Below are 25,910 nucleotides of genomic sequence, written 5' to 3' on the forward strand. Positions count from 1 at the left end.
GTGAAGGTAGACCCTATGAAGACCTCTCTGGGTATATTTCTGGTCAGAGTGGGAACCTGAGCAGAAGTACCACTGACCTCCTGTAAGCTAGCTAAACAGCTTCCTCACACAAGAATTCTTCATATAAAGTGAGGTTTCCAACCCACTGTGAGGGATTATATAAAGTGATTTGAAGTGAAAACAGCCATGGAAGCCCATCAATTCTGAGGAAGATGACATTTTAATTTGATGCAAATCAAAAGAGAAATTTCACTGAAAATATCGATTTAATTCATAAAATAGTTGTGCCTGCTTTATGGACCCTGTCACAAATAATGATCAAGATGGTGACCAGGATTACTGTTTTCAAGTCTGAAGCTAATAATATCAGAGGGAACATGCATCAAAACTCTTACCTAAAATTAAAATTGAAATGGGGAAATTAATCGTGAAATATTTGTGCCAGAGTTATATGCCCTTATCATTTATGATTTTAATGATACTGAGGAACAAGTGTTTTAAGAAAATCTAATGAGTGAAAACATGGAATACAGGGCAAGAGACAATAAGTAAAGAAAGATCCATGAAGACCGTGTATTCTTCACAAGACCATTATTTGACGACTTTCAAAGCATTTGTCGAGCCCTGAACCCAGACCTCATTTGGGCAAACATTCTGACCAGGTTTAGGAAATGTAACCTCTGTGGTATGAGCATGGTGTCCAAGTTTTTTTACCTAAAATATTGTCCATCAGAAACTTTCCTGGCTAATTTGTACAAATGTATCAGGCCAATGACCATTTTTTTTTTGTTCCTGTTATTTTCATTTTTAAAACCTGCCATCTCATTTACTTTTAATTAGTACAGTAAGTACAATAAATCTTTAAATGACACTATCATTCATGGGAGACCATTTTGTGGTTGAGTCAATCCACTTCATCAAATCCTTAATGAAGAAACAAATTCTCATTTATCTTTGAAGATGTATGTAGGTTTTACATAAAAAAAAATAGTGCTGTAACTTTTCAGAAATTTCAAAAGTTAACAACATGTAAAATAACATGTTTTATCACACTGATGTCCAATCTAATAAAAAATGAAACAAGAGGACCATGATGGTCCTGAATCGCTCACCTCTTCCCACATGACCCAGTTTTGAGTATGATGTCATTATTTGACATAGTGACCTAGTTTTTGAGCTCATGTGACCCAGTTTTGAACTTGACCTAGATATTATCAAGATAAAAATTCTGACCAATTTTCATGAAGATCCATTGAAAAATATGGTCTCTACAAAGGTCACAAGGTTTTTCTATTATTTGACCTATTGACCTAGTTTTCGAAGGTAGGTGACCCTGTTTTAAACTTTACCTAGATATCATCAAGGTGAACATTCTCACTAATTTTCATGAAGATCTCATGAAAAATATGGCCTCTAGAAAGGTCACAAGGTTTTTCTATTTTTATACCTACTGGCCTAGTTTTTGACCGCACGTGACCCAGTTTCGAAACTGACCTAGATATCATCAAGGTGAACATTCAGATCAATTTTCATGAAGATCCATTGAAAAATATGGCCTCTAGAGTGGTCAAAAGATTTAAATAATTTTAGACCTACTGACCTAGTTTTTGACCGCAGTTGACCCAGTTTCAAACTTGACCTAGATATCATCAAGATGAACATTCAGACCAACTTTCATACAGATCCCATGAAAAGTATGGCCTCTAGAGAGGTCACAAGGTTTTTTTATTATTTGACCTACTGACCTAGTTTTTTAAGGCATGTGACCCAGTTTCAAAATTGATCTAGATATCATCAAGGTGAACATTCTGACCAATTTTAATGGAAATCCATTCACAAGTATGGCATCTAGAGAGGTCACAAGGTTTTTCTATTTTTAGACCTGCTGACCTAGTTTTTGTCTGCACATGACCCTATTTCGAACTTGACTTAGATATTAACAAGATGAACATTCAGACCAATTTTCATACAGATCCCATGAAAAATATGGCCTTTAGAGAGGTCACAAGGTTTTTCTATTATTTGACCTACTGACCTAGTTTTTGATGGCACGTGATCCACTTTCGAACCTGACCTAGATATCATCAAGATGAACATTCAGACCAACTTTCATACAGATCCCATGAAAAATATGGCCTCTAGAGAGGTCACAAGGTTTTTCTATTATTTGACCTAATGACCTAGTTTTTGAAGGCACGTGACCCACTTTCGAACTTGACCTAGATATCATCAAGGTGAACATTCTGACCAATTTTTATGAAGATCTCATGAAATATATGGCCTCTAGAGAGGTCACAAGGTTTTTCTATTTTTAGACCTACTGACCTAGTTTTTGACCGCACGTGACCCAGTTTCGAACTTGACCTAGATAACATCAAGATGAACATTCAAACCAACTTTCATACAGATCCCATGAAAAATATGGCCTTTAGAGAGGTCACAAGGTTTTTCTATTATCTGACCTACTGACCTAGTTTTTGTCGGCACGTGACCCAGTTTCAAACCTGACCTAGATATCATCAAGGTGAACATTCTGACCAATTTTCATCAAGATCTTGTGAAATATATGGCCTCTAGAGAGGTCACAAGGTTTTTCTATTTTTAGACCTACTGACCTAGTTTTTGATGGCAAGTGACCCAGTTTCGAACTTGACCTAGATATCATCAAGGTGAACATTCTGACCAATTTTCATGAAGATCTTGTGAAATATATGGCCTCTAGAGAGGTCACAAGGTTTTTCTATTTTTAGACCTACTGACCTAGTTTTTGAAGGCACTTAACCCAGTTTCGAACTTGACCTAGATATCATCAAGATGAACATTCTGACCAACTTTCATAAAGATCCAATGAAAAATGTGACCTCTAGAGTGGTCACAAGCAAAAGTTTACGGATGCACGCACGCACGCACGCACGCACACACGCACGGACGGACGACGGACACCGCGCGATCACAAAAGCTCACCTTGTCACTTTGTGACAGGTGAGCTTAAAAAAAAATGAAAACAAGAGGACCATGATGGTCCTGAATCACTCACCTATCCCCACATGACCCAGTGTTGAACTGAGTATGACGTCGTTATTTCTATTATTTGACATAGTGACCTAGTTTTTGAGCACATGTGACCTAGATATCATCAAGATAAAAAATTCTGACCAATTTTCATGAAGATCCATTGAAAAATATGGCCTCTAGAGAGGTCACAAGGTTTTTCTATTATTTGACCTAATGACCTAGTTTTTGAAGGCACGTGACCCACTTTTAAAGCTGACCTAGATATCATCAAGGTGAACATTCTCACCAATTTTCATGAAGATCTCGTGAAAAATATGGCCTCTAGAGAGGTCACAAGGTTTTTCTATTTTTCGACCTACTGACCTACTTTTTGACCGCACATGACCCAGTTACGAACCTGACCTAGATATCATCAAGGTGAACATTCTGACCAATATTCATTAAGAACTCATGAAAAATATGGCCTCTAGAGAGGTCACAAGGTTTTTCTATTTTTAGATCTACTGACCTAGTTTTTAACCCTACGTGACCAAGTTTCGAACTTGATCTAGATATCATCAAGGTAAACATTCTGACCAATTTTCATGAAAATCCATTGAAAAATATGGCCTCTAGAGAGGTCACAAGGTTTTCTATTTTTAGACCTACTGACCTAGTTTTTGACCGCACGTGACCCAGTTTCGATCTTGACCTAGATATCATCAAGGTGAACATTCTGACCAATTTTCATGAAGATCCATTGAGAAATATGGCCTCTAGAGAGGTTACAAGGTTTTTCTATTTTTAGACCTACTGACCTAGTTTTTGATCCCACATGACTTAGTATCGAACTTGACCTAGATATCATCAAGGTGAACATTCTGACCAATATTCATGAAGGTCTCATGAAAAATATGGCCTCTAGAGAGGTCACAAGGTTTTTCTATTTTTAGATCTACTGACCTAGTTTTTGACCCCACGTGACCCAGTTTCGAACTTGACCTAGATATCATCAAGCTGAACATTCTGACCAATTTTCATGAAGATCCATTGAGAAATATGGCCTCTAGAGAGATCACAAGATTTTTCTATTTTTAGACCTTATGACCTAGTTTTTGACCCCATGTGACCCAGTTTCGAACTTGACCTAGATATCATCAAGATGAACATTCTGACCAATATTCATGAAGATCTCATGAAAAATATGGCCTCTAGAGAGGTCACAAGGTTTTTCTATTTTTAGACCTACCGACCTAGTTTTTGACCCCACGTGACCCAGTTTCGAACTTGATCTAGATATCATCAAGGTGAACATTCTGATCAATTTTCATGAAGATCTTGTGAAATATATGGCCTCTAGAGAGGTCACAAGGTTTTTCTATTTTTAGACCTACTGACCTAGTTTTTGATGGCACGTGACCCAGTTTTGAACTTGACCTAGATATCATCAAGGTGAACATTCTGACCAACTTTCATAAAGATCCCATGAAAAATGTGACCTCTAGAGTGGTCACAAGCAAAAGTTTACGAACGCACGGACGCACGCACGCACGGACAGACGGACGACGGACGCCGCGCGATCACAAAAGCTCACCTTGTCACTTTGTGACAGGTGAGCTAAAAAACATAGCATGTCAATCTTAGTCACAGTCACATTTAAATCATTTCTTTAAATTACCACAGATAGAGACTTTTTCCATTTTGGAATAAAAAATAAAATTCAAACTTTTATCTTCAAAATTCCTTTGAAGGAAGCCTTCCAACACAAACCATTTTATCATAATAGTCGTATAATGAGATATTGTTTTTGAAAATCACACTAGTCAGGCCTTTCTTTTATCATTTTTGGATTGCCATTAAAACCAGTTAAATTGGGAAAATGCTCTCGGAAATTGTCTTTATTGGGAACAATTGCAAATTACCAAAATCTGTGTAAAGATATTTTTGGTGTAAAATATTAACAGATTGCATTCAAGTAATTGTTCAACAGGATAACTGTTGTTTTAATAACCAAAATATAAATACAAATTAGCAAAACTATTTTAAAACAGCAAAAACCCTGAAAGGTAACACTCATTTTTGGGAATTTTAAATTCAGAATTGGGAACAAAACATACTTTTTTGATTTGAGATTATCTCCTTTAACTGCCTTTAACTTGGGGGGGGGGTAGATTTATAGGGGAAACAAACCCTGAATCAAAACAAGTGAATGAAGTATTGCCATGCAATACAAAGTCCCCTACTGGAAGGCACCTAATTTTTTCTACTGCAGTATAACATAATGAACTGATATCTGTCAATGATGTATAAACAATATTGTACTACATATACAATATGTTATAACATTATAACAACACACTTGGATTAAAATGTGCATATATAAAAACCAACAGTTGTTTTCATATTGAATTTTTTTGGCTGATTATAAAAATGTTATCATGTAAGTTATTTATAGTAACAACAAAGGGAAATTAATCTTTAAAAAAAAAAAAAAAAAAAATTAATAATATAAGTCCACAAGAAACTCTTTACCAGGTAGAGATAGGTCAAAATACACCTAAAAATTGGATGTAACATGCATGCTTACCACAGAAAAGTGGTCTCGATTTTTCTCTACTGCCAGTAATAAAAAAGTTACAATAAAATCTATTTATAGTAACAACAAAGGGATGTAATTCTAAAAACAAGGGTGCCTCATGGTGGTGAACATTTGGTCCAAGTTACATCAAAATCCCTCCATGCATGAAGAAGAAATGTTCCATACAAAGTCATTCTTGAATTTGACCTTTGACTTCTAAATATGACCTTGACCTTAGACCTAGGGACCTGGTTCTTGCGCATGACATGTTTTCTCATCCAGGGGAATATTTGTGCCAACTGATATCTAAATCCTGCTTTGCATGACAAAGTTATAGACCGGACAGGAAAAAAATCCTCTTGACCTTTGATCTCAAAGTGTGACCTTGACCTTTAAGCTAGGGTACTGGGTGTTGCGCATGACATGTCGTCTCATCATGGGAAACATTTGTGCCAAGTAATATTAAAATCCCTTCATGGATGGCAGAGTTATGGACGGGACAGGAAAAAAACTCTGTTGACCTTTGACCCCCAATTGTGACCTTGACCTTTGAGCTAGGGGTCCGGGATTTGCGCATGACACGTCGTCTCATCATGGGGAACACTTGTGCTAAGTAATATTAAAATCCCTTAATGAATGTCAGAGTTATGGACCGGACACGAAACAGACCCTGTTCACGCTATGTTAACATTTGACTGCTAAGTGTGACCTTGACCTTTGAGCTAGGGGTCTGAAAGTTGTGCATGACATATCATCTTATTATGAGGTACATTTGTGCCAAGTAATATTAAAATCCCTTCATAGATGGGAGAGTTATGGACCAGACAGGAAAAAAACCTTGTTGACCTTTGACCTCCAATTGTGACCTTGACCTTTAAGCTAGGGGTCCAGGTTTTGCGCACGACACGTCGTCTCCTCATGGGGAACATTTGTGCCAAGTAATATTAAAATCTCTTCATGGATGGGAGAGTTATAGACCGGACAGGAAAAAAGCCCTGTTGACCTTTGACCTCCAATTGTGACCTTGACCTTTGAGCTAGGGGTCCGGGATTTGCGCACGACACATCATCTCATCATGGGGAACATTTGTGCCAAGTAATACTAAAATCCCTTCAAGGATGGGAGAGTTGTGGACCGGACAGGAAAAAAGCCCTGTTGACCTTTGACCTACTATTGTGGCCTTGACCTTTGAGCTAGGGGTCTGGGTTTTGCGCATGACACGTCGTCTCATCATGGGGAACATTTGTGCCAAGTAATATTAAAATCCCTTCATGGATGACAGAGTTATGGACCGGACACGAAATTGCGGACGGACGGAATGACGGAATGACAGAATGACGGAATGACGGAATGACGGAAAGACGGAATGAAGGAATGACGGAAAAGAGCATTCCTATAGTCCCCAAAACTGGTTTTCAACCAGTAGGGGACTAATAACTTTTATTTGAAAATTGGTTAGCCTTTATTTCATACAGAAAATTTGGAAGATTAAAAGTCCAATTATAATAGTGTTTTTGTACATAAAATGACCAAAAATATCTATAAAATGTCTATACCTGTGGTAATTTGGACAGTAACCTGGATTTTCATGATTTATTTGACATCTTTTATTACACTTTACATCAATTGATGCAATAAAGGTACTTTACAGGCTTTAATCTGCTTTTCATAATTTCTGAGAATCGGTGGGCCATTTTCTGACATAAATTGTACATACTTCTTTGAAATTTTGACCAAAACCAGGAAAGTTTATGCAAACAAATTCTGATGATTTCATTTATTTACTTTATCTGATATGTAGTGACACTTCATTATCTTTATCATTATACTTCCTAATTGTTAACTGATGGACAGTGTGATAATTAACATATAATAGCAGTTGCTATGGAAACATCATATTGTCCTGCTATATGCTATTAGGACAATGAAGTGTGAATCCTGTGAATAATGGCACTTTGACAATAGAACATGTATAATAAAGTTATGGACTGCAAAAGCAAAAACATTTGTACATAATGATTTCACATTTAAATGAATGAATATTATATCATTTGTACCAAGTTATTTGAATATATAAAAGCTATAGACCAGACAAAAACAAGAGCGCCGCCAAGCGGGGCAATATACACCCAAAGGGTTACATCAGAGGATGGGAGCAAAATTTAAAGAACTTAGACTGTTGAAGCCCGAAGGACAGGAACAACAAGAGCGCCGCCAAGCGGGGCAATATACGCCCGAAGGGTTACATCAGAGGATGGGAGCAAAATTTAAAGAACTTGACTGTTGAAGCCCAAAGGACGGAACAAGAAAAAGAAGAAATTCCAAAAAAAAAAAAAAATTCAAAGTCCACAAAAAAATTCTTACCTGGTTAAGTTATGTCAAAATACATCTAAAAATTGGATGTACCATCCATGTTGTACCACAGAAAAGTGGTCTCGGTCTTTCCCTACTGCCAATAATAAAAAAGTTTCAAAATAAGCTATTTATAGTAACAAAAAAGGGAAGTAATTAAAAAAAAATTACTGTAAGAGAACAAAAAGGGATCTGCCAAATAAAAACAAGAGCACTGCAATGCATAGCAATATACACAAAGCAGTCATATATGACCTTTGACCCCTAAGTGTGACCTTGACCTTGAAGAGAGTCATCCAAAACATGCGCTCTGCACGTCACCTCAGTGTGGTGAACATTTGTGCCAAGTTTCTTTGAAATCCTTCAAGCAGTTCAAGAGTTACAGAGCGGACACAGCTAAGTCATATATGACCTTTCACTCCTATGTGTGACCTTGTCCTTGAAGCCAGTCAACTAAAACAAGTGCTCTGCATGTCGTCTCAGTGTGGTGAACATTTATGCCAAGTTTCTTTGAAATCCTTCAAGCAGTTCAAGAGTTACAGAGCGGATACGAAACACACTCATATGACCTTTAACCCCTATGTGTGACCTTGACCTTGAAGCTAGTCATCTGAAACAAGCGCTCTGCATGTCGTCTCCATGTGGTGAACATTTGTGTCAAGTTTCTTTGAAATCCTTCAAGGGGTTCAAGAGTTACAGAGCGGACACGAAATTGCTAAAGGACGGACGGACGGACACCGGCGTCATAACATAATACGTCCCTTTGGGCGTATAAAAAGGACAAACTTTTTGAGGTCTTAGAGTGATCTTGACCTTAGAGGTCTATGTTATGCGCCTGACACATTGACTTGTTATGAGAGGTTTTAAGCAAAAATTATCTGAATATCAATCTTCAAAAATTATAGAGCTGGCAAGGAAAATGAAGTAAAATATTTTAATTTTAACAGCAACACACTGTACATGAATAGAATCTCACTGTTCATGAAGAGAATGACACTGTACATGAACAGAATACTACTGTTCATGAATAGAATGACACTGTACATGAACAGAATCTCACTTTCATGAATAGAATGACACTGTACATGAATAGAATACTACTGTTCATGAATAGAATGACACTGTACATGAACAGAATACTACTGTTCATGAATAGAATGACACTGTACATGAACAGAATCTCACTTTTCATGAATAGAATGACACTGTTCATGAACAGAACCTCACTGCTCATAAATAGTATGACACTGTACATGAACAGAATCTCACTTTTTATGAATAGAATGACACTGTTCATGAACAGAACCTCACTGCTCATAAATAGAATGACACTGTTCATGAACAGAACCTCACTGCTCATAAATAGTATGACACAGTACATGAACAGAATCTCACTTTTTATGAATAGAATGACACTGTTCATACATGAACAGAATCACACTGTACATGAATAGCATCTAACAGCATGTGAATAGCATCCTAATATCATTAAAAATATCAAATTTGTCTATACCTTTAACAGATGCCTCAAAGCCCATATCATCAACAGCATCAGCTAACATCTGAGAAGTCGTCCTGTCTGGGTAGTAGACAATCAACCCTGTTTCATTCTCCAACGAAACCTTTATACTCTTCACTGCCTTAAGTTCCGAAATTTTCCCCTCTATTGTTTTCACACAGGACTGACAAGTCATTCCTTTGATGCTTATTGTCACTGCCTCAGTGCTTTCAACAGAACTTGGCACTGGTGAAGCCGAAACTTTTGCATCAAAACCCATATCATCTATCATCTCAGCAATAGATTCCGGATTCGTGACAGCAGGATCATACCGAACCCAACCATTCTTATCCTCTAATGATACCCGGATTTGCAAGATTCCAGGTTTCTCCGAAATTGTTCCTTCGATACTTTTAACACATGACATACAGACCATCCCTTCGATATCAATCATGGTCTCCTTCTCCTTAGCTTCGATCGATGCTTTAGCCAGCTTGTCAAATTCTAAATCTAGTGCACTTTCTCTAGGTAGAGTTGCATCAAATCCCATATCGTTGATTACATCTTTCAGGGCAACAGGGTTAGTGATATTCGGCTTGTAGATGATGAAAGCCTCTTTGTCTTGTAATGAGACACGTATTTCCTCCACGCCTTCCTTCTTCTTGACAAAAGACTCGATCGTGTTAGCACAATTCTGACAGGTCATACCTTCTACATGGATTCTTGCTATGAGGGAGTTAGACTTCCTTCTTGTATACGCATCAAAACCCATGTCACTTATCTTCTCGGCGATGACATCTGGCGTAAGCTTTACTGCATTGTAGCGCACAAAAGCCTGCTTTTCCTCAAGGTTAACCTTGATGCTTTCAATCCCATCAACCTTTGATATGTTTCCTTGAATATTGTTCACACATGACATACATGTCATTCCATCAACATGTATAGTTGCTTCCAGAAGGGGCATTATGCGTCCAACATTTTCCGACAGTGGTGTTACTGCCTTCACTTTCGAAGGAAATCCCATATCGTCGATACTCTCTGCAATGATTGGTGGGGAGGTCTCTGTAGGACTGTACGTTACAAGAGCCTCGCTTGAATCCAAGATAACCTGAAGATCACAAAACAAGATTTTTCAATAACTTTTATCAGTATCAATCAAAACTGTTGTTACTATGCAAAAGACCAAAAAAGGGTTGACATGAAGCAAGTCTGGTACTGTTATAACCTTTACCCTGCTAAATTTCTAAAATGAACTTGTCCATCTTTCAATTTGGACAGTACCAATAACTGTTAAAAGGGGTGCTTACCAAAAATTTACTGACTGAATGGCGAACAGTACAGACCATGATCAGACTGCACGGATGTGCAGGCTGATCTTGGTCTGTACTGGTCGCAAAGGCAGAATCACATGCTGCCAGCAATCTAAAGGTTAATGACCTACTTTGAAATAATTAATACTGGTGGAGCTAGGTCACATGAAATTCCTACTAGTATTTATCTTATGATCCATTTCGAGTGGTTACTGTAAAACCAGAGTACATATTACAAAAACTTAACCAACAGGAGGGTCATGTTGACCCTGGATCGCTCACCTGAGAAATATGAGCTACATGTTTCAAATGTCAAACTGATGATTTTTAGAAATTTTTTGGAAGATTTTCCAATGTACAATCAAGTAACCCCCGGGGCGGGGCCAATTTTACCCCGGGGGTCATGATTTGAACAAAGTCTGTAGAAGTCTACTAGGCAATGTTCCCCATCAAATATCTTAAGATCTAGGCCTTCTGGTTTATTTTTAGCAAATTTATGAAGTTTTCCCTATGTACAATCAAGTAACCTCTGGGGCTGGGTCAATTTGACCCGGTGGAGGGGGGGGGGGGTCAAGATTTGATTAAATTTTGTAGAGGTCCACTAGGCAATGCTACATGTCAAATATCCAAGCTCTAGGCCTTCTGGTTTATTTTTAGAAAATTTTGAAGATTGTTTAGTGATTAAAAACAACTCTACAATGTTTCAAATCTATTGCTCTTACAGTATGGACAAAAAGTGGGCCGAAACAAGAAATTACAATTCTCCAAGTATGTAAAGAGCCATAATTCTCATAAAATGCAGGTGAGAGTTTAAAGATACTTGGCCTACTTAACAATCTAATGATGATCAACAAAATTAATGTGCTACATTTCAAAGCTAAAGCTCTTATAGTTATGAAGAAAAGAGGACCTTTACAAATATCTTCACCAAAGCCAATGCAGACACTGACAATGAAGTGATGACAATACCTTAAGATATAGAGGATACTTGTTTGTTTTAGTGTAATTAAGATCGAAATATATTTCACCGAGTGAACACTATAATGCAATATTTTCACGAGTGCATGGCGCAGCCACGAGTGAAAATGTAAATTACGGTGTTCACGAGTGAAATATATTTCGATCTTACACTGAAACAAACAAATTTTCTATTTATTTTATGCATTTTTAATGGTTTTAACCAAATTATATTCAGTTTGCCCGCGCAACGTCACGTGCATCGCATCATAACGTGATAATGTCGTGACGTCAGGATGTCTTTGTAGGAAAACCATAAATAGTTATAGTACGTTTTCTGATTTCTTTGACATTTTATTATGATAAAATGTAAATATTTATGATGCTTTCATTATTTTTATACATCTTTACTTTTACTGAAGAATATTTTGCAAGGAATTTCCTATCATTTATAATTCATATCATTTCGCATTCAAATGTAGTTCCGTACCAGTGAAAAATAAAAATGATATTTTCACTGTTTGAAACAGTGAAAATATCAATTTTATTTCACTGATAAATTTCAGTATTTCACAGAAGAGTATAAAATAAATACGAGTATAAAGTTTATTGAATTATTAACACTACATCATAAGGCATTACTGGTGAAGACAATTCTATGTTACACATCTCTTTTTATTCCTGTTTTAACCCTTACCCTGCTAAATTTCTAAAATGGACTGGTCCATCATTCAATTTGGGCAATACCATTTATTATTCGAAGGGGTGTTCACTGAAAATTTACTGACTGCAAACAAAGCATACCATGATCAGCCTGCACGGATGTGCAGACTGATCTTGGTCTGCACTGGTCGCAAAGGCAAAATCACTTGCCGCTAAGCAGGCTAAAGGTTAATGTTACTGATTTTCCCTACAGATTATGTAGAATAATAAAAATTTGGTGATGAGAATCCCGATTCCTGACTGGACGCACTGTCACAAGCTTTCACAAGTTCACATAATTACAGTCAAAATCAGACTATTATAGCCTGATTAATTTGATAAAAAAAAGAAGTCTCCTTCCTAAAATTTCCTTCTGCATAAAAAATTATTTACGCATAAATCATGGATCAGTCTCTTGGGGGAAAAAAACTATTTTATCATTTAAGTCAAAGGCTAGAAAGATTATGTCCAAGATTACGAAATGTAATCATTCAAAATTATTTGCACTAAACAGCTGTAGTCACGTTCACAAGCAATTGTTTTGTTTATCATTTTTATACGTGAGTTTTGTTTTCGTCAATATTCATTCTTTATGACCAGTATTACCACAATAAAACATATGTCTTAAACAAGTAACATATTTTTTTATATAATATCAAGCTGTATTGCACTTGCGACAATAAATAAATCTGATTCAGTACACTCCAGAAAATATCGGTAGTACTTTTTAATTTAGTTCTAGAAAAAATTGTTACTGCAGTCATGTACAGTCCCAAAATAGTGTTGATACTTTTTTAAATTAGTTCTAGAAAAACTTCAATCGCTTAGGGCTCAAAAGATGTGTGTTACTGATCTGAAACACCTGCAATATACAGATCATGTATCACTCTGTGACACAAACATATCACTTTGTGACACAAACATTTATCAGAAAATCAAACTGTATCATGGATGAGTCATATAATTATTTGTCTTCATTTATATGATTATTAGCTTGGCTATGAAGCCTTGAGTCCACTTCCCATAAATGAATGACTATGGCTCTTGAAGCTTACATGAATCACTCTTGATCCAAATTCACACTGATAAGTTGTTTCAATTGATGAACTAAGTGGACTAGGTTTGTGGGAAACACTTATCGGCACATGACCGCTCCACTTATTTTTCTTTTTTAACAATTTATTGCGAAATCTTTCATATATGGGGCTTAATATTCCATGGATTTTAATTCTTTGTGAGGAAGGAGTTCACAGATTTGATGAAATGGCTTTTTCACACGGGGCAGTTCACAGATTTGTTGAAATGGCTTTTCTACATGGGGCAGTTCAAAGATTTGTTGAAATGGCTTTTTTACATGGGGCAGATAATGGATCTTTGATTCAACTTTTTCACAAGGGGCAGTTCATGGATTTGTTGAAATGGCTTTTTCAAAAGTGCTTTTTTACATGGGGAGTTAATAGATTTGTTGATATATGTCTCTTTTTACATGGGATTGGAGTTCATGAATGTAAATTTTAAAGATAAAAATATGACATTACTTGTTCATGTTAATAATTAATTAACAAATTCTGGAAACCTAAAAAAATTAGGAACCCATAAATGATTTCATGGAGTATTAAATGCTGTAAAACTCACTTTTTTTTTAGACATTCAGGAGTGTACTGAATCAATCTCGATACTCCTATAAAAATATGTTGCTTGTTAGACGTATGTTCTATTTAGAGACCGTACCATAGCTCTTCGCATACTTTGATTTTTCAAACTAAAGTGATTTTTACAAGTGCACCGGTTACGATAAAAATGTAAACAACAGGACTCTGTCTATGAAACTTTGAAATGAATGAATGACAGTCGATCTCAGTCATAATACTGATTGACAGTGAATGCTAATGACTCCATGTGTTGCAGAAAGGTATTTAGTTTGTAACTGTAATTTCCCATCAATTGAAATCCTCTCAAAACTGGTAAAATAATTACTTATATTTGGACAAATCTCATCGTCTTTGCCGTTCGGCAGCTGCAAAAAGGGCAAAATAAAAAGATTCAGTGTAAGTAATATTTCACTGGTACTGCCAGTTAGTTAGTTCAAACTCTGAACAACACGTCAGAGAAATTTGGGCAGATTTGACCAATTATGACGTTGGCAGCATTATATTATATTTTTTCTTTACACAAAAATTGCCGTTAGGTAACAAAGCGAATACGCCGATAATCCGGAGTTCACCGATTATTGTTCCAGTTCACGCAATGTAATCCAGCAATTAAACTGCATAGCTATTAGCTACTGCTGTTATAGGGAAGTGGTAGAGTGTCTGCCTTAGGGGTGAGAGGTCCTGGGTTCGAGTCCCAGTTAGAGCTTAACTCTATTTAGATTCTGCTAAAGCATAGTTTTGCTGTTAATAGACTGTTCCAGATGTTCTAAATTTTTAGCACACAGTATCATGGATCAGTAGCAATCCAGATCAAAGTTGAATGTTAAATCAAATGCACCCAATTAGAAAATATTGACTATATTATGTCCCTTTGATGTTTATGCTCTCCATGTTCAAGAAGAGTTACATTTCCTTGATCACAAAATTTTCGTTATCATGAAAATATTAAATGCTCATAACTCCGCACTTCTGGTTAAAATATTGTCTATATTTCTGTTTTTGAGAAATATATGGACATTTCTCTTCATTTCAAAGCTTTTTAACTTCAAACCTATGATTTGAAAAACTTAGGTACTATCTCTATTCTATTGTGGTAATACTGGCTAACAAGAGGGTCATGATGACCCTGGATCGCTCACCTGAGTAATATGAGCTACATGTTTCAAATGTCAAACTGATGATCTTTAGAAATTTTTTGGAAGATTTTCCGATGTACAATCAAGTAACCCCTGGGGCGGGGCCAATTTTACCCCAAAAGTCATGATTTGAACAAATTTGTAGAAGTCTACTAGGCAATGTTACATATCAAATATCTAAGATCTAGGCCTTCTGGTTTATTTTTAGCAAATTTATGAAGATTTCCCTATGTACAATCAAGTAATCCCTGGGGCTCGGTCAATTTGACCCGGTGGGGGGATCAAGATTTGAACAAATTTTGTAGAGGTCCACTAGGCAATGTTACATGTCAAATATCTAAGCTCTAGGCCTTCTGGTTTATTTTTAGAAATTTTGAAGATTTTTCAATATACAATCAAGTAACCCCATGGGGCAGGGGCAATTTGACCCCCGGGGTCATGATTGGAACAAATTTTGTAGAAGTCTACTAGGCAATGCTACAAGTCAAATATCTAAGATCTTAGGCCATCTGGTTTATTTTTAGAACATTTTTGAAGATTTTCCTATGTAAAATCAAGTGACCTCTGGGGCGGGGCCAATTTTGACCCCGGGGATCATGATTTGAACAATTTTGTAGAAGTCTACTAGGCAATGCTACATGTCAAATATCTAAGATCTAGGCCTTCAGGTTTATTTTAAGAAAATTTTTGAAGATTTTCCTATGTAAAATTAAGTGACCCCTGGGGCGGGGTCATGATTTGAATAAATTTTGTACAAGTCTACTAGGCAATGCTACATGTTAAATATCTAAGATCTAGGCCTTCTGGTTTATTTTTAGAATTTTTTTGAAGATTTTCCTATGTAAAATCAAGTGACCCCTGGGGCAGGGTAAATTTTGACTCCAGGGGTCATGATTTGAACAAATTTTGTAGAGGTCCATTAGGCAATGCTACATGTCAAATATCTAAGCTCTAGGCCTTCTGGTTTATTTTTTAAAACATTTTGAAGATTTTCCTATAAAAATCTATGTAAAATCAAGTGACCCCTGGGGCGGGGTCAATTTTGACCCCGGGGTCATGAATTGAACAACTTTAGTAGAGGTCCACTAGTCAATGCTACATGTCAAATATCTAAGCTCTAGGGCTTCTGGTTTTTGAGCAGATTTTTTAAGATTTTCCTATGTAAAATCAAGTGCCATGGCAACCAGAGTTCTGCATGGAATTCAATTCTTTGAATAATTTTGAAGGGGGGCCACCCAAGGATCATTCCTGTGAAGTTTTGTGTAATTCTGCCCAGTGGTTTTCAAGAAGAAGATTTTTTTAGAAATTGTTGACGGACGACGCACTACGCACGATGGACGACGCACGACGGACATCAAGCTGTCACAATAGCTCACCTTGTCACTTCGTGACAGATGAGCTAAAAATTAACAAATACCAACAAAAAATTATTCATAAACAAAATAAACATTACAATCTGTGAACGTGACTATCTCTGTTTAATGCAAATAATTTTGAATGTCAGTTATCATTAAACATTTAAGCAAATTGTTTAAAGCAATTCAAGTTTCAAACAATGCTAGCTGAGACATATACATAAAAGTCAAGGTGTTTTAAACAAAATAGTTCTCAATATACTTGCCCATTCCACTCACTGTCTTCTTTTTATTAAAGACAGAAAATGGACACAGCATATTTTAAAAACAGAAAATGGACACAGCATTATTAAAGACAGAAAATGGAAACAGCATATATTAAAGACAGAAAATGGACACAGTACATATTAAAGACAGAAAATGGACACAGCATATATTAAAGACAGAAAATGGACACAGCATATATTAAAGACAGAAAATGGACACAGCATATATTAAAGACAGAAAATGGACACAGTATATATTAAAGACAGAAAATGGAAACAGCATATATTAAAGACAGAAAATGGAAACAGCATATATTAAAGACAGAAAATGGAAACAGCATATATTAAAGATAGAAAATGGAAACAGCATATATTAAAAACAGAAAATGGACACAGCATTATTAAAGACAGAAAATGGAAACAGCATATATTAAAGACAGAAAATGGACACAGCATGTATTAAAGACAGAAAATGGACAAAGCATGTATTAAAGACAGAAAATGGAAACAGCATATATTAAAAACAGAAGTGGACACAGTACATATTAAAGACAGAAAATGGACACAGTATGTATTAAAGACAGAAAATGGACACGGCATATATTAAAGACAGAAAATGGACACGGCATGTATTAAAGACAGAAAATGGAAACAGCATATATTAAAGACAGAAAATGGAAATAGCATATATTAAAGACAGAAAATGGACACAGCACATATTAAAGACAGAAAATGGACACAGCATATATTAAAGACAGAAAATGGACACAGTACATATTAAAAACAGAAAAAGGACACAGCATATATTAAAGACAGAAAATGGACACAGCAGATATTAAAGACAGAAAATGGACACAGTACATATTAAAAACAGAAAATGGACACAGCATATATTAAAGACAGAAAATGGACACAACAGATATTAGAGACAGAAAATGGGCACAGCATTATTAAAGACAGAAAATGGAAACAGCATATATTAAAGACAGAAAATGGACACAGTACATATTAAAGACAGAAAATGGAAACAGCATATATTAAAGACAGAAAATGGACACAGCATGTATTAAAGACAGAAAATGGACACGGCATTTATTAAAGACAGAAAATGGACACTCCATGTATTAAAGACAGAAAATGGACACGGCATGTATTAAAAACAGAAAATGGACACGGCATATATTAAAGACAGAAAATGGAAACAGCATATATTAAAGACAGAAAATGGACACGGCATATATTAAAGACAGAAAATGGACACAGCATGACTGTATTAAAGACAGAAAATGGACACAGCATGTATTAAAGACAGAAAATGGACACAGCATGTACTAAAGACAGAAAATGGACACAGCATGTATTAAAGACAGACAATGGATACAGCATGTATTAAAGACAGAAAATGGACACAGCATGTATTAAAGATACAGCTTGAATTCTTAAGTCTATCGCATTTCTACCCTAGTAATTTGCAAGTACTATTTATTCATGGCATATCTTTTCCAAGACTGAAACTTATCTTGCGTGATATTGCAAAAAAGGAAAGCCCTCAGTAACTTGTGATAAAACTGTGGATATCATGTTTCCTATAAAACTTCCCTAATAAAAGTAACTAAATACTTCACAAAATTGCCAAACATCTTTAGAAACAATGGACATTTAAATGTCCTAAAATCTACATCTATATAATATCATAAATATCTGAATTCTGCCAAAGACTGCTTATAAACAAGAGCTCGTAGAACACGAAATGCCCCCCTTGATGCATTCATTAATTGCACAAGGAACAGAAATTATTTGGTCACTGTACACAAAAGTTCTATTGTTCTGGGTCAATGTGACCTTGACCTTTGACCTATTGATCTCAAAATCAATAGGGGTCATCTGCTAGTCATGATTAACCTCCCTATCAACTTTCACGATCCTTAGGCCCAAGCATTCTAAAGTTATTGTCTGGAAATGGTTTAACTGTTCTGTGTCACTGTGACCTTGACCTCTGGTCTCAAAATCAATAGGGGTCATCTGCTGGTCATGACCAACCTCCCTATTAATTTTCATGATCCTAGGCCCAACCGTTTAACTGTTCCGGGTCACTGTGACCTTGACCTTTGACCTACTGGCCTCAAAATCAATAGGGGTCATATGCTGATCATGATCAACTTCCCTATCAACTTTCATGATCCTAGGCCAAAGCATTCTCAAGTTATCGTCAAGAAATGGTTTAACTGTTCCGGGTCACTGTGACCTTGACCTTTGAACTACTGACCTCAAAATCTAAAGGGGTCATCTGCTGGTCATGATAAACCCCCCTATCAATTTTCATGATCCTAGGCCCAAGGGTTCTTGAGTTATCATCCGGAAACGGATTGGTCTACATACTAACAGACCGACCGACCGACCTACTGACCGACCGACATCTGCAAAACAATATACCCCTCCTTCTTTGAAGGGGGGCATAAAAAGTACAATGTACTTTTAAAGTAAAACAAACTGCTGAAGATGTTAATATTTCATATCTAAAGAGTAAAGTAAGATACTAAGACAAACTTCTGTGAAAGTGTGCAAATATGTAACAAACTGTCACACAATGATTAAGTACTGTACATCTGTTATTTTGTAGTGATCAATTAAATCCTTTGGTCTACGAAAACTAAAACAAAGCAATATATTACCGGTAAACGCTGATAGCCGCTTCTTGACGTCATTTTTCTTGCAAAAGTTCACTAGCAGATATCCAAATATGTCAAATATTTTGTCCTAATGTTTCTCTTTTTTTTTTTCACACAAAATGTCAAATCAATACAAGCTGCATAATTAGTTTCACAAGTTTATTTTTCCTCCTTTTTTAAGATAATATCGTCACAATGTTTAAAAGTCTATTCAAACTGTATTGTCATCTTAAAAATCACATGTACGTATCAGTACATCCAAACTAGTAATTTCCTTAAAAATAAATAGTCCAGTAAGTGTTGGGATAATCTTGTATTTGACATACCACTTTGTAAGCAGTGTAATCAAGATTGACCTTGGATTCACAAGTATTTAAAGGGGCATACCTCCGGGTTTATGTTAAATCTTTCCAAATTTAGAAACTACTTCCGAACTAAATAAAAAAATATATATAAAGTGATTTAGCAAAATGTAAGCAGCATTCACTGACAAAAACTCTTCAAGTTCTTGAAGATAATCATAGTTTTGCCTCTTTAAAAAACCCTTCTGATGCAATAAGACCATCAACATCAATACGTATTAATCATTAAAATTACAACCCTATAAGAAAAGTATTTTTTCGATCTTGCGTCAAACATTAGCTTAAGGTTTAGGAGTATATCACCAAAACACAGAAATATTTTATAAACGAATAACATCATTACCAAAATTTTACTTAACCATTACATGTTCTGCCGTACTGTCCCGTACTGAAAATATTCTGAAAAAGTTGTCCCCCTTTGAAAATGAATGCCATTTGTAAGGAAATAAAAATAAACAATTGCTGAAAACTGTGTTCCACTTAATTATGTGAAATTTCAACACTGGCATGCGATTGCAAATGAATCAAAACTAACATGTGTAACAGTTCTTAGAAAATGGTGAGTATTTGAAGGCGTTTGACTGCCCGGAAATGGGTCCAATTTAGGCAGTCTTTTTTTCAGAATTCAATGTTTATATTAGTAAACTGACACTTGTTTTGTTGTTTTTGTAATGACAGCGTGTATATTACTTATATTACTCTATAAAACAAGTGTCAGTAAACTGATATAAGCATTGAATTCCGAAACAAGAAATTGTTGACGGACGCACGGACGGACACATGACGGACGACGGACGAAGGGTGATCACAAAAGCTCACCTTGTCACTATGTGACAGGTGAGCTAAAAAAGAACTGTTTAAACAGGCCCCACTTCCAGACAGTCAAGCGCTTTTAAAAACTCACCATTTTCAAGGAACTGTTACACATGTTTGTTTTGATGCATTTGTAATAGCTTGCGAGTGTTGAAATTTTACATAACTAGGTGGAACACAGTTTTCAGCGATTGTTTATTTTTATTTCTTTACAAATGGCATTCATTTTCAAAGGGGGACAACTTTTTCAGAATATTTTCAGTACGGGACAGTACGGCAGAACATGTAATGGTCAGGTGAAATATTGGTAACGATGTTGTTCGTTTATAAAATATTTTTGTGTTTTGGTGATATACTCCTAAACCTTAATAACAAGAGTTGTCAGTGGAGAAAGCGCTCTTGACTTGTACGATGAAATGTTAGAAACAAGAGGGCCAAGATGGCCCTAGGTTGCTCACAAGAGTAACACACAATAACAAACATATTCGACCTAGTGACCCAGATTTTGACACCACATGACCCAGTTTCAAACTCGTCTGAGTTTTCAAGGAGATAAATATTCTGACCAAGTTTCATTTAGGTGGCCTCTAGTGTTTTTTTCTTTGATTTGGCCTAGTGACCTAGTTTTTTACCCAACAGGACCCAATTTTTAACCCTTCTGAAATCTAATGGAAACAAATATTCTGACCAATTTTCATTAAGATTGGACCAAAAATGTGGCCTGAGTGTAAACAAGCATTTTCTTTGATTTGACCTAGTGACCTAGTTTTTGATCCCGCATGACCCAGATTAGAACTCATCCATGATTTCATAAAAACAAACATTCTGACAAAGTTTCGTGAAGATTGGAGCATTAAAAAGTGGCCTCTAGTGTGTAAACAAGCTTTTCCTTTGATTTTACAGAGTGACCTAGTTTTTGACACTACATGACCCAGATTCAAAATAATACAAGACTTCATGATATCAAACATTCTGACTAAGTTTTATGAAGATTGAATCAAAAATGTGTCCCCTAGAGTGTAAACAAGCTTTTTCTTTGATTTAACCTGGTGACCTAGTTTTTGACCCAACGTGACCCAGATAAAAACTCACCTGATATTTTATGAAGAAAAACATTCTGACCAAGTTCCATGCACATCAGATGAAAAATGCAGCCCCTATTGCATACACAAGGTTTGTCTTTGATTTGACCAGGTGACCTAATATTTGACCCCAGATGACCCATATTCTAATCTAACCTAGATTTTATCACCAAGATCATTCTGGTGAAATTTCATAAGTATCCAGTGAAAAAATGCAGCCCCTATTACCCACACATAGTTTTTCTTTGATTTGACCGGGTTACCTAGTTTTTGACCTCACATGACCAAAATTCCAATTTTGCCTAGATTTCATCAAGACAAACATTCTCAACAATTCTCATGAGTTTTAAACTTAAAATGTGGTCTCTAGAGTGTTAATAAGCTTTTCCTTTGATCTGACCTAGTGACCTAGTTTTTGAACCCACATGACCCAGATTCAAACTTGGCCTGAAGATCATCAAAATAAACATTCTGACCAAGTTTCATGAAGATAGGGTCATAAATGATAAATGTGGCATCTAGAGTGTTAACAAGCTTTTCCTTTAATTTGACTGGATGACCTAGTTTTTGACACCACATGACCCAGATTTGAATTTGACCTAAAGGTCATCAAGACTAACATTCAGACCAATTCTTATGAGTTTCAAACTTAAAATGTGGTCTCTTGTGTTAACAAGATTTTCCTTTGATCTGGCCTAGTGACCTAGATTTTGACCCCACATGACCCAGATTCAAATCTGCTCTGAAGATCATCAAGATAAGCATTCTGACAAAGTTTCATTAAGATAGGATCATAAATGTGACCTCTAGAGTGCTAACAAGCTTTTCCTTTGATTTGACCAGGTGACCTAGTATTTGACCCCACATAACCAAGATTCAAACTTGGCCTAGAGGTTATCAAGATAAACATTCGGACCAAATTTCATGAAGATAGAGTCATAAATGTGGCCTCTAGAGTGTAAACAAGATTTTCCTTTGATCTGGCCTACTGACCTAGTTTTTGATCCCAAATGACCCAGTTTCGAACTTGACCTAGAGATTATGAAGATAAATATTCTGACCAAGTTTCATAATGATTGGTTTGTAACTGTGGCCTCTTGAGTGTTGACGCAAATGTTGACGCACGCCGGACAATGACTGGTCACAATAGCTCACCTTGAGTACTTCGTGCTCTGGTGAGCTAAAAACAGGGCAGTAAAAATATTTAATCTAGTGAAGCTTTAAGTCTGATACAGGTCTGAATCTTTAGCTGAATTTTTTTTTTCTATCTGACCATGTGTCCGAACAAAATAATTAAGCAATCATAAAACTGAAACAAGATTAAAATAATTAAGCAATCATAAAACTGAAACAAGATTATTTTAGTAATATGATTTTATCCTGTTATATGTTATTTTCCGATAACAGCGATTGCATGTTTATGATAAAATCAGTTTCCAATTTCTTTATGTAAGTAATGTATATAAAATAAATACAGAGATAAAATCATTTTCACTGGTCCAGATAAAACATAACTATATGAATTTTATCACATTTGATCATGTTGTATTCCAGTAACAGCGATTGCACATATTTAATTAATTATAAAATAATTTCCCCATTTTTCATTTAAGTATATTGTATATAAATATTTTCAATAGTATGAATCATAATTCATTACTAATTAAAACTGGTAACATTATTAATAAAATCAAAATATCAATAATACATCAAATTATTTAACTTTGGGGAAAAACGCTGAATGCTTTTCATGTTGTATGACCCTAAGCTAAAATACTATATAATTTTATAGGAAGTAAAATGTGACAGTTTTGCTTCCTATATTAACCTTTACCCTGCTATACTTCTAAAATGGACTGGCAATACCACTTATTATTCAAAGGGGTGTTCAAGATGGAATAGCGAAGAGTGCAGACCATGATCAGACTGCACGGATGTGCAGGCTGATCTTGGTCTGCACTGGTCGCATAGGCAGAACCACTTGCTGACAGCAGGCTAAAGGTTAAAGCATAAGTATAATTGCAATATATAAATGCCTCAATAAAATTAACCCTTAGCCTGCTAAATTTCTATAATGGACTGGCCCATCATTCAATTTGGGCAATACCATTTGTTATTCGAAAGGGTGTTCACTGAAAATTTATTGACGGAATAGCGAACAGTGCAGACCATGATTAGCCTGCACGGATGTGCAGGCTAATCTTGGTCTGCACTGGTCGCAAAGGCAGAATAACTCACCGCCAGCAGGCTAAAGGTTAAAATACCTAGTTTGTTTATGATACAGATTCTGACACCGAAAGAAAAACTGTTGAATATTATTATGCTGAAGATAGTGTATACTTGTTGCTATAGGCACTTGTTTAAATACATACAAAACAAATTAGATGAAACACATTAATTTGATCTTATCCTGTTACGTTATACTCCAATAATAGTAATTTGCATATTTCTGTTTAACTCATTTAACACCAATATTATAAATTAAAGTATAAAGGTATGAACACTTTCACTGGATTATAATACCCTTCTTCTATAAAAAAAAAAAAAAAACACCAAACAATTCAAATTAGATTAAAACTTTCAAGAAATAATTCCAAACAAACACACTGCTCATGTGAATTTCACGTTTATCCTTTCAAACACATATATATTAAACTGAGAACATTTAAAGTTTACACAACAGTACACGATGCTCAGTTGCCCATGACTAAACAACAAAATAAAGACAGTACAGCTGTCACCTAACATCATTCCACCAATCAAACTACAGTAATTAAATGACAATTAACTAGCGTAAAGTCCATACTTGCTACCACTATATATATATATATATATATATATAGTCCATACTTGCTACCACTATATATATATATATATATATATATGATTAAAAGTATCATTATTTACATGTACGTATGTACGTATGTCATTGCAAATAAAACAAACCCGATGTAAATTGCTTTAAGGTCAGCTGAAGCTATATTTATTGCGTCATGACATAATAATTTATATAACTTGATAATCTTTTATCGGTTACTAATGATCTTGTATAGCCTTATTTTTGCTTTGATTTTTTTTGTTCTTGTCAGTTAAAGGGCCACAATGCATTTGTTTAAAATGTGGCTGTCATAAAGTTCATTAATTTCTTAATAAATTACTTTCTTTAACATCTGTCAACTGTCTGAATATTGCTGAATATACTTGAATATTTTATTGAATATATTTTTTATTACCTCCCTTCGTGGCTCTAACTATAACATTTCATGTGCAATATCAAAAGTAGTGCTTCTTAACCATGTAATTATGCACAAAATTAGACCAGCTTCTAGACTATGATATATATAATATTATATATATATGATTGAATGTAGTGCCCTGAGCCAGTCTATATCCTATGTCCAATATCATAATTTAAACATCATCTCTAAAATAGACTGGCTTTTGTCTTTATGAAATGGAACTGGACAAAAAAAGGGGAAAAATGTAGAAATATATTTATTATCAGTCTAGTGGCTAGTCTACTAGAAAGCATGCTGGTACAGATTACCATCTTGCTTTATATCATTTTCATCATCTCGAAGATTTCTATTTCACCCTCAATGTATGACAGTGTACCAGCTGGTGAACATGCACACTGGTATTTTGTTATGTGACTTATTTTGTGTAGGTAAGAATTATTTCATCTTCAAGCTTTAGAACAAGAAAATGTTTGAATGAAAGGTAGAGATGGTACCTAAGGGTACGTTTTCAACAACTATAACAACAAATCAAGTGCAAAACTGAAGCACAAGTTGCTAATATAATGTACCAAACAATTTGTTAAAGGTGATCGAGTATTACTAATCAGATTTTAGTCAGCTAACACTTATACTGCTAATTATGTTCACTGATTTCTTAATATGTGTAAGATTTTCACTGGAAGTATTCTTAAAATTTAATTTTCCTATCCTAGCGGCATAATTTGAACAAACTATAGGAGAAATACACAATGCTACAAGCCAAATATATAACCTCAGGGCAGTATGGTTCTAGACAAGGTTTTAAGTTTCTTTTTACATAAGCAGACACGTAAAATTTGTGAACCAAAGGGCAGGGCGAATTTTGATCCCAAGGACATGATTTGAATATATTTGGTAGAGGACCATTTCACAATTCCACATGTCAAACATCTAAGCTATCGCTCT

At 35.4% G+C, this 25,910-nt stretch overlaps 1 protein-coding gene across 1 annotated transcript in view; it reads right to left on the reverse strand.

The window, feature by feature from the left end:
* Positions 1 to 25,910, reverse strand: part of LOC123557141 (copper-transporting ATPase 1-like) — a 96,530-nt gene that overhangs the window by 44,840 nt on the left and 25,780 nt on the right. Inside the window, 1 exon segment of the mRNA XM_045348426.2 lies at positions 9,438 to 10,530. Coding sequence (XP_045204361.2) covers positions 9,438 to 10,530 — 1,093 coding nt within the window.

This window comes from Mercenaria mercenaria, chromosome 5 (assembly GCF_021730395.1).
Source record: "Mercenaria mercenaria strain notata chromosome 5, MADL_Memer_1, whole genome shotgun sequence".
Classification (NCBI taxonomy): Eukaryota; Metazoa; Mollusca; class Bivalvia; order Venerida; family Veneridae; genus Mercenaria; species Mercenaria mercenaria.